Source organism: Muntiacus reevesi, chromosome 7 (genome assembly GCF_963930625.1).
Source record: "Muntiacus reevesi chromosome 7, mMunRee1.1, whole genome shotgun sequence".
Classification (NCBI taxonomy): Eukaryota; Metazoa; Chordata; class Mammalia; order Artiodactyla; family Cervidae; genus Muntiacus; species Muntiacus reevesi.
The window spans coordinates 23,882,302-23,893,258 of record NC_089255.1 but is presented as its reverse complement, the minus strand read 5'-3'; the positions used below and the strand labels follow the sequence as shown (position 1 = coordinate 23,893,258).

Below are 10,957 nucleotides of genomic sequence, written 5' to 3'. Positions count from 1 at the left end.
TCTAAGATCATGGCATCTGGTCCCATCACTTCATGGCAAATAGAAGGGGAAAAAGTAGAAGTAGTGACAGATTTCATTTTTGTGGGTTCCAAAATCCCTATGGATGGTGACTGAAGCCATGAAATTAAAAGATGCTTGCTCCTTGGAAGAGAAAATATGACAAACCTGCAGGTGGGCTAAGTCGCTTCAGTCGTGTCCGGCCCTGCATCCCTATGAACTGTGGCCCTTCAGGCACCTCTGTTTATGAGATTTCCCAGGCAAGAATATTGGAGTGGGTTGCCATGCCCTCCTCCAGGTAGTCTTCCTGACCCAGGGATCGAACCCACATCTCTTATGTCTCCTGCATTTGCAGGTGGGTTCTTAAACCCTTGTGCCTCCTGGGAAGCCTAAGATGGCATATTAAAAAGCAGGTGCATCACCTTGCTGACAAAGGTCTGTATCATCAAAGCTATGGTTTTTCCAATTGTCATGTGTGATGTGAGAGTTGAACCATAAATAAGACTGAATGCTGAAGAATTGATGCTTTTCAATTGTGGTGCTGGAGAAAGCTCTTGAGAGTTCCTTGGACTTCAAGGAGGACAAACCAGTCAGTCCTAATAGAAATCAATCTTGAATATTCACTGGAAGGACTGATGCTGAAGCTGAAGTTCCAATACTTTGACCACCCGATGAGAAGAGCTGACTCTTTGGAAAAACCCTGATGCTGGGAAAGACTGAAGGCAAAAGGAGAAAGGAGCAGCAGAAGATGAGGTGGATAGATAGCATCATTGACTCAATGGACATGAATTAGAGCAACTTTGGGAGATAATGAAGTACAGTGTAGCCTGGGGTGCTGCAGTTCATGGGGTCACAAAGTTTGGACATGACTTAGTGACTGAACAGCAACAAAAAAGTGTTTAAAACCTGTAAATACTAAGTTTTGTAGGAGAACATTACAGCATTATGTCACAGAAAGATCTGGCATACTTATCTTGAATTTATTCTACAAAGACAAAAATAATGAGCCACTAACAAGTGAGACTGAACACTTTGGACCACTGACATAGAAAATGTGGCATCAGGACAATTCCAGGACACATGGTCTAATAAATGCAATTCTGCTTGTGGAAGGGACAGGATTGAATATCCTGATCTTCCTCAAAGTCTAATAAATAAGACTCAATTTCAAATTTCAAAGGACTATTTTATTTCTGTGTAATTTCATTCAAAATTTAAAACTGAATAGACTCTGAAAGTCAGATGGACTGATTATTTTTTGTCATTTTATGGTGAAGTAATTTTATTTATTGAAAAACCAAATAGAGTCACAAAACTCAATACAAAGACAGAGATACATTAATGATTTTGAATAAAATTTCCATTCACCAAGAACCCTAAGATCTGCAAATTTTTTAAAAGAGTCATTAGATTCTGGATGGAGAAGAGTAAGTATAGGCTAACTGAACAGCCTGTTAATAGATTACAGAAAGTTTCATAGGCTATAGTAAATTATATCTTAAACAGGATAGCAAAACTATTTTGCTGAATAATTATCAGTGTATGTCAACTTGTCTAATATTCAGCTCTCCTCAGCTCAAATTTTAAGACTGATTAATTTAATACTAATTTTAATGCTTTTTTCAGGATCTGCCTAATATAATGACCAGGGAAAGACAAGCAGACAAAATAAAGGTTTGTGGTGAGCCAGACTTTTTCCCATGCATGCACAGACCACGTGGTCTATGAACATGACACCCCCCACTTCCCGCTGGGGGGAGTCACGCAGGTACCGGGTAGTATGTATATGCGCTGCCAGGCTCTCAAAGACACTGAACTCTCAGCTTGAGGCAGAACTGAGCACATTTGTGCAGGGGAACCCACGCCTCATGCCGCTCTCCAGTCTGCTCTGGGTGTTCCTGGCCTTCACCTTCTCTGGTAGGGATGCTTGCAAACATGGGTGTGAGTGTTCAGGATGAAAGGACTGCACACAGGCACGTGGTGCTTCACAGGGACTTGGGGAAGAAAGGACAGATGGAGAAAAGCAAGAATCTTATGATTTCAATTATTTGTCTTTGGATCCTAAATAACTCCTACACTATTTTATTCACTGCTTCATCTTTGTTTTCTGATTTTTTCCCCACAGGATCTGGTGTGGCCCAGAAAGTTATTCAAGACCAGTCAGACATATCCAGACAAGTGGGGCAGTCAGTCACCCTGAACTGTCGGTATGAAACAAGTTGGAGTGCTTACTACCTTTATTGGTACAAGCAACTTCCCAGTGGACAGATGACTTACGTTATTCGTCAGGGTTCAGAAGTCACAAATGCAAGGAAAGACCGCTACTCTGTAAACTTTAAGAAAGCAGATAAATCCTTCAACCTCACCATTTCAGCCTTACAACTGGAACACTCTGCAAAGTACTTCTGTGCTCTCTCTGAACTCACAGTGCTTGAAGTAATAGGAAAAGCTGTACAAAAACCCTGGAGCTTAGTAAGAGAGAGCCCCCCTGCTGCAAGACCCCAGCTGAAATGCACACCCACAGACCCCAGACAAGAAATGATAGTCCTGTGGTTATTTAAGTTGTGGTCTGGATCAGAAGATTTAGTTCTAGTTAAAGGCACCTTCTACGTTATTTGGAAACAGGTGTCCAGAGTAACTTTCTATTAATATATTCTTCCCTTGAATTTTTGACTTTGAATCAACTGTACAGAACATGTGTAAAGTTATCTAAATTTGAAAACTTGCCCCATAATACTTTAAACTGGCAGCTTTACTTCATCACAAACCTGGATCTAGTTGTGTGGAATCTCCATAAAAAACATTTCCTTAATAGTTTCCTCTTAGACTTTGTGTCAGGGCACAATCAGAAAAATAGAACCGTGGGTGATATAGAGTAAGAGATTAGTTATAGAGACTAAATCTCAGGAAATGGCTAGAGCTGGTGGATGAGTCTGTACAAAGCTGTTATTGTTACAAAGCTGGTGTTGAGCCTGAATTCACTTAAAGTCAGCTTAGAGTAACACTGATGCTTTTGAACTGTGGTGTTGGAGAAGACTCTTGAGAGTTCCTTGGACTGCAAGGAGATCCAACCAGTCCATCCTAAAGGAAATCAGTCCTGAATATTCATTGGAAGGACTGATGCTGAAGCTGAAATTCCAATACCTTGGCCACATGATGTGAAGAAGTGACTCATTGGAAAAGACCGTGAAGCTGGGAAAGGTTGAAGGTGGGAGGAGAAGGGGACGAAAAAGGATGAGATGGTTGGATGGCATCACTGACTCAATGGACATGAGTTTGAGTAAGCTTCAGGAGTTGGTGATGAACAGGGAGGCCTGGCATGCTGCAGTCCCTGGGGTCACAAAGAGTCAGACACAACTGAGCAACTGAACTGAACAAAACTGAACTAAGGGTAAGAATTTTAAAGGAACGTCTGATGGGGACAAAAGCATGGACAAACTGTGACACATAAAGTCATACTTGAACTATGAGGACAACTGGAGCCCACAAAGCCTTGTCCGTCCCTCACCTCCTTCAGTCTCACAATAGTGGGTGACTTTGAAAAGAAGTGGGTATCATTTGCTGTCATGCTACATGCATACTTGGCCCAAGACAAAGAAGATGAGGAGGACATCTAACAGGAAGCAGAGGAGTTGTGAGTCAATAATAAGATGAGCTAGTTCATCAGCAGCAATGTGTAGAAAAAGCATTTGCCAAAATCCAGTAGTCAACCATGGTGAAAATTCTAAGAAACACAGGAATAATGGAGAAGTTCCTCAACAGCTCTTAACGTGTTTACTGGTAAAAGACTATACTTTTCCCTAAGGAAGGGAACAAAGGGAGAATATCCACTTTAATCACTCTTCTTCAGCACAGTGCTGAACATCCAGTGCAGTAAAGCAAATAAATATATAAACAATCTTTTAAGCCAGAAAAGCAGTCAAATTACCACTATTTTCTTTCTATGTAGAAAATCCCAAAGAATATACCCTCAAAAACTCCTACAACTAGTAAGTGGGTTCAGAAGGTCTCAGGATATATAAGGTAAACACACAAAATAAAATACATTTTTATATACTATCAGTGAACATGTGGATACTTAAATTAAATGGCCCAAGAAAGATCCTAAATCCTTAGGCATAAATCTAAGAAAACATGTACAGAACTTATACACAGAAAGCTACAAAACACTGGCTCTTCCAAAAAATAAAAATAGCTAATTATTCTAGCTATTATCCTAGGAAGACCAACTTTCCCCCAGTGGAGCGGCCTATGCACTTTTAGGGGAAAAAAAAAAAAAATTGATGGCACATGTATTATGACCTCTTTTCGGACTTGATTCTGTTTATTGACTGCTTTATTTTATCCTCATGCCAACAGACCATTCTATCTTAATTACTGGGGCTTCATACACATTTTGAAATCTGAAAATGCAAGTCATGTTTTCTTTGTCTTATTCTAGGTCTTTCCACTTCCATGTAAGTTATAGAATAGCTTCTACCACAAGAGATTGAGGTAATTTGATTTGGATTGTGTTGAATTTACAAATTCATTTAGGACAATTGACATGTTAACATTTGGAGTCTTTAGATCCATAACCTCTTTATTTATGTCCTCTCTAATTTCTTTCATTAATTTAGGTCCTCTCTAATTTCTTTCTTTAATGTTAAGATTTTTGTAGAGGACTTGTATTGTTGCTGTTGTTTAGTCTCTGTTGTGTCCAACTCTTTGTGACCCCATGGACTGTAGCCCGCGAGGCTCCTCTGTCCACGGGATTTCCCAGGCAAGAATACTGGTGTGGGTTACCCCTCCCCTCTCTAGGGGATCTTCCCAATGCAGGGGTATTTTCTACGTGTACAAACGTACGATGTGTAAATAAAAATAGTCCACCTGGTTGGCAGGCAGACTTTCTACCACTGAGCCACCTGAGAAGCAAGACTACTTATAGATATAAAATTTTATCTTTTATTTCATATAACTTTTTAACCTTAATTGACCTAAACACCCAGCACCAAATCCAGAGCTAGGACTAATTGGGTTAAGAAAAATGTGGATACAGGGAATTAATTATGCCCTGAAATAGCCAGAACAGAGTTAGGATACCTGTCAATATGAAAACAGATTTAGCTCAACAGTCAAACAAATGGTACCAATCTTTTATTTGGGATTTTGAAAACACTATTTCATTGAGCAGCCTTAGGAAATGGTCTTTCCCGACATTAGTATCTATAGGTGGCAAGGACTGGTCACCACTGAATACCAGGCCTTGATTTATGTTAGTTACCCCAGACCTCAGAAGTGAGGACATTTCTCAAATCCTATGTGATTTTTATCTCTCAAATCAAAACTATTCTAGAGTTGTTGGAGAGGAATCAAGAAAAGGTCTTGCATACCTTATATTAAATTAGTTCCCAAGCATTTGATAAATGCATTTTAATTGCATTTTCTAATGCTTTTGCTAGAATCTAGAAATAAAATTGATTTTTGTGTTTGGTGATTGTATCAATTCACTAATAGGTTCTAGTTCTTAAACAGCTTGTTTGGAGGTACTTTGTGTTTTCTACATGTATAAACATGATCTGTAAATGAAAATAGTTTTGCTTCTCCTTTTCAAACTTAATATATCTTATTTCCTCCCCTGGTTTGATCCCAGGCTCTCCATTAGGACAGCAAATAGAAGTAGTGAATAGAAGTACATGTCTTGTTTGTGACCCTGTAGGGAATAATATTGTCTTTGATATTTTCATTGATACCCTTTATTAGATTTGGGAATTTTTCTTTTATTTTTGGATTGTTGGGAGTATTCATCATGCAGGGACATTAGCCTTTCATCAAATTTTCTGGATTTTTAAAAAGTAAATTAAGTACATTATGTTGGTTTCCATCAAGAAAAGAAAGATAACTTCACCTTATACGGTCAAGATATAATCTTCTAAAATTAAAAATTCTGAAAAGAACCAATAGGCTAAAAAACTTATTTTTATATTCTCCATATTTTGGTTTTCAGTATTATTTAAAATGCCACTTTGAAGCACTTCATACAATCTTCTAAAAAATAAAGTCAAAGAAACCAAGAAACAAAAAAGGTTTTTTCCTGCCTTTTGCTAATATAATAAAATAATATATTCCTACATAGCTTAAATGAATTCATTTTTGGTTGTTTCTATATTTTCAGTAGTAGTGGGTGTTGACTTGTGCGTGTGTGATCCGCCACAGAACAGACTACCAAAGAATATTTATGAAAATTTGTTAAATATTTATATGGGAAAAATATTTATTCCCACATCATCAGTTTAATTTTCCTCCATCCTAGACTTGGGATGTTTGTTATCTGTTCTTAAATTTTGTCCACTAATATAACCTATTTATCCTGTTGGAGTCTTTAGTTTAACTTAACTTCCATAGTATTGAAAGATTGCTTTTAGAATAATTTCAAGAGTTGTTCAGCAAAACTTCTTTCACTAAGTTCATGAATAACAACTCATCTACTCATTCAGAAAACAGATAATTCTCCTTTAGGATGGACTGGTTGCATCTCCTTGCAGTCCAAGGGACTCTCAAGAGTCTTCTCCAACACCTCAGTTCAAAAGCATCAGTTCTTTGGTGCTCAGTTTTCTTTATAGTCCAACTCTCACATCCATACATGACCACCTGAAAAACCATAGCCTTGACTGGATGGACCTTTGTTGGCAAAGTAATATCTCCACTTTTTAATATGCTGTCTAGGTTGGTCATAACTTTCCTTACAAGGAGTAAGCATCTTTTAACTTCATGCCTGCAATCACCATCTGATTTTGGAGCCCAGAAAAATAAAGTCAGCCACCATTTCCACTGTTGCCCCATCTATTTGCCATGAAATGATAGGACTGGATGCCATGATCTTAGTTTTCTGAATGTTGAACTTTAAGCCAACTTTTTCCACTCTCCTTTTTCACTTTCATCAAGAGGCTCTTTAGTTCTTCTTTACTTTCTGCCATAAGGGTGGTGTCATCTGCATATCTGAGGTTATTGACATTTCTCTCAGCAATCTTGATTCCAGCTTGTGCTTCTTCCAGACCAGTGTTTCTCATGATATACTCTGCATATAAGTTAGATAAGCAGGGTGACAATATGCAGCCTTGATGTACTCCTTTTCCTATTTGGAATCAGTCTGTTGTTCCATGTGCAGTTCTAACTGTTGCTTCCTGACCTGCATACAGGTTTCTCAAGAGGCAGGTCAGGTGGTCTGTTATTCCCATCTCTTTCAGAATTTCCCACAGTTTATTGTGATCCACACTGTCAAAGGCTTTGGTATAGTCAGTAAAGCAGAAATAAAGCAGTTTTCCTGGAACTCTCTTGCTTTTTCAATGACCTAAATCAAATCCCTTATGACTATAAAGTGGAAGTGAGATATAGATTTAAGGGACTAGATCTGATAGACAGAGTGTCTGATGAACTATGGATGGAGGTTTGTGACATTGTAGAGGAGACAGGGATCAAGACCATCCCCAAGAAAAGGAAATGCAAAAAAGCAAAATGGTTGTCTGAGGAGGCCTTACAAATAGCTGTGAAAAGAAGAGAGGTGAAAGGCAAAGGAGAAAAGGAAAGATATACCAAATTGAATTCAGAGCTCCAAAGAATAGCAAGGAGAGATAAGAAAGCCTTCCTTAGTGATCAGTGCAAAGAAATAGAGGAAAACAATAGAATGGGAAAGACTAGAGATCTCTTCAAGAAAATTAGAGATACCAAGGGAATATTTCATGCAAAAATGGGCTCAGTAAAGGACAGAAATGGTTATGGACCTAACAGAAGCAGAAGATATTAATAAGAGGTGGCAAGAATACACAGAAGAACTGTACAAAAAAGATCTTCATGACCCAGATAATCACGAAGGTGTGATCACTCACACTCATCTAGAGCCAGACATTCTGGAATGTGAAGTTAAGTGGGCCTTAGAAAGCATCACTATGAACAAAGCTAGTGGAGGTGATGGAATTTCAGTTGAGCTATTTCAAACCCTAAAAGATGATGCTGTGAAAGTGCTGCACTCAGTATGTCAGCAAATTTGGAAAACTCAGCAGTGGCCACAGGACTGGAAAAGGTCAGTTTGCATTCCAATCCCAAAGAAAAGAAATGCCAAAGAATGCTCAAACTACCGCACAATTGCACTCATCTTACACGCTAGTAAAGTAATGCTCAAAATACTCCAAGCCAGGTTTCAGCAAAACGTGAACCATGGACTTTCAGATATTCAAGGTGGTTTTAGAAAAGGCAGAGAAACCAGAGATCAAATTGCCAACATCCACTGGATCATCAAAAAAACTGGAGTGGGTAGCCATTTCCTTTTCAGGAGGCTATTCCTGATCCAGGGATCGAATCCCCATTGCCTACACTGCAGATGGATTCTTTCCCAACTGAGCCACCAGGGATACTTACCTTTCAATCTGAGAAACATTTCAAAAGGTTGACATCTGGTGGGAGTTTAGCTCTGCAGTTCATTTACTCAGTCACTAGTGGGGGCTGCGTCATTTGGAAACAGCAGTTTTCTGGATATAAAGGAAAGGAAGTTTATGTTTTCCATCAATGTTCCACAGAAAAGTAAAACAAAACAAAACAAAAAACAGACAAATTTTCATCACCTTTACATAAACTGACTTTATAATCCTTTGTTGAGTGTGTGTGGTCAAGGATTCAGGGAATCATTGTCTTACAGCCTAAACCTTTTCCATGTACCTCCCTAAACACTGCTTTCCATTTTTCCACCCCTGGTTAACCCTTCCCTTCCCTATTCCTTATGCTCTTTTCTCTTCACTCCTCTTTCTCTGACAGTATCATCCACCTCCACCTTCTCCATCCCAGAGAGTTCGCTCTCCCTTCCCTCTTCTCTCTCTGTCTCAGCATCCTTGGTGCAGAGCACATACACACACGGGCACAGAGGACATAAGGACTAAGGGCCATTGTTCAAGGAGGACGAGAATACCATCCGTGTCATCAGTTACTATATTGAGAACCGATGCACTGAGAAATGTCAGCCTAGATGGAGACAGATGCATGATTCCAAGGACCTTTTCAGGACGCTGAACTCCGATGTCCGAGTTCAAGAGGTTTAGCTTTCTGTCCCAATGTTATTAATATTTCCTGTCCCTCAGAGCAATCACAGCCTACTTTGAAATCTCACATACATTTGCTAGAACACGGATGGGAATTTTTATCTCTTTATAATTCAGAGCTCAGTACAGTTTTCTGGGATTAAATAATGCTTTCCACAAGCTTCATGGAACATCAGAAAATTTCTTTGAAGAAGAAATGATGGAACAATGGTTCCGGATAGACACACTATCGTGATCAGTGTTCCTTTTCCAGAGCCAGACTTTAAACTTCACAGAGGATGGCGGCAGACACCCTGTGAGTTGGGGATGTCTATCCTTCTTTGCAGGATGTGACTAAAACAGGGCAGGAAGACCTAGACAAGGAACTGCTTGATCACTGGCTGACAGATCCTGGCAACAACACACCGCAACAGACACGGGCACTGGTTGTAGGTCTCTAATGGCAGCAGTTGTTTCTGTTCTCTGGAGACAAGCCCAGGAGCAGACACAAGTATGAACTCTGAGTTCACAATCCTGGTTTGTCCTTGAAATATGAGACTAGTGATTGGAGTAACTGTTTTTCTGACCTTGGGTAAGTGTTCTGTGTCTACAAGGGATGACTTTGAGGCCAGGGAACCGTAAATGGTCATTTGCTCTCTACTCCTCCCCCTGTGTTTTATTCAGCATTACAGCAATGGAATTGAGAACAGATCTATGCATTTGCTAGGGAGTACAAACTTCTACATGTCAGTTTAATTCATAGCCATGATCCGGAAGAGAACTTAACAGCAAGCAGGTTGGAAGAAATCTCTGGGGTTATTGAGCCAAGGACCCATGGGATAAAAACGTATAGAGTTCTCAGATTCTTGCCATGTGTCTTTGATCCCTATATAATAAGCACCAAAGGTATTTCTCAGGACATAGATAAAAACACTGGAATAGGGGGTAGGTCCAGACAGTTTGGGGAGTGTTGTGCCCTTGATCCACAGAATTACACTGATTTGCTGTCAGGGGATAATTTTGTTTTCTTGACCCTTTAGGGACTGTGATTAATCCTAAGACCACCCAGCCCAGCTCCATGGATTGTGCTGAAGAAGAAGATGTAAACCTGCCTTGTAACCACTCTACCATTGGTGGACATGAATATATACATTGGGTATCGGCAAAATCCCAATCAGAGTCCACAGTATGTCATTCATGGCTTACCAGGCACAGTGAACAGCATGGCCTCTCTGACCACAGCTTCAGACAGAAAGTCCAGCACCTTGGTCCTGCCCCAGGTCACCCTGAAAGACACCGCTGTGTACTACTGCGTCCTGAGAGGGGCACAGTGGGCCAGACGGGGCTGCACCTGCGCAGTATCTCTAGTGGGAAGAAGGGGGGACACAGTGGGGGAGCAGTCACGAGAGCAAATCTAGAGTCATCTGGAAGGAGAGTCAGAGAGCAGTAAGAGATGGAGAAAATGAGGGAAGAGAAATGGAAGAAGACGGATAAAAACAGAAGAAAAAGAGGACAAGGAATAAGCACCTAGTTTACTGATGAATCTGAGAAGAATTTTGAGGAGTGTCAGAATCATAATTTTAACATAGCAATAAAGTAAGAGGTGTTAATAATTTTTATGATTCTTTCTCATGTCAAGAAAATGTCGGTTTCAGTGTGCTAGTCCCAACAAAAGAAGTGGGAAACATGCAAATAATTCTCCTTGTACCAAAAGCTTCTTTCATTTGAATCCAAGGGCAAGTCCAGACTCTGATATGTTATAGTTGTTCCACTTACCAGAAACAAACTACTCTCTCTGAGAAAAATCTGGAATTTTTTTTTGCTAGTCTAAAACATTCATGTTTCCCATGAAGAAATTTTTTGAAAGAAACAAAACTTAAGTGAATAGTAATTTTTCACTTTCTAGGCAGGTC

At 39.6% G+C, this 10,957-nt stretch overlaps 1 protein-coding gene across 1 annotated transcript; it reads left to right on the top strand.

Annotated features, from left to right (window-relative positions):
* The first annotated feature begins 1,865 nt into the window (after positions 1-1,865).
* Positions 1,866-10,462, top strand: LOC136172556 (T cell receptor alpha chain MC.7.G5-like). The gene is made up of 5 exons (XM_065941993.1): positions 1,866-1,914; positions 2,123-2,469; positions 4,439-4,454; positions 10,085-10,159; positions 10,254-10,462. The coding sequence occupies exons 1-5, from the start codon at positions 1,866-1,868 to the stop codon at positions 10,460-10,462; spliced, it is 696 nt and encodes a 231-aa protein (XP_065798065.1).
* The last annotated feature ends 495 nt before the right edge of the window (positions 10,463-10,957 follow it).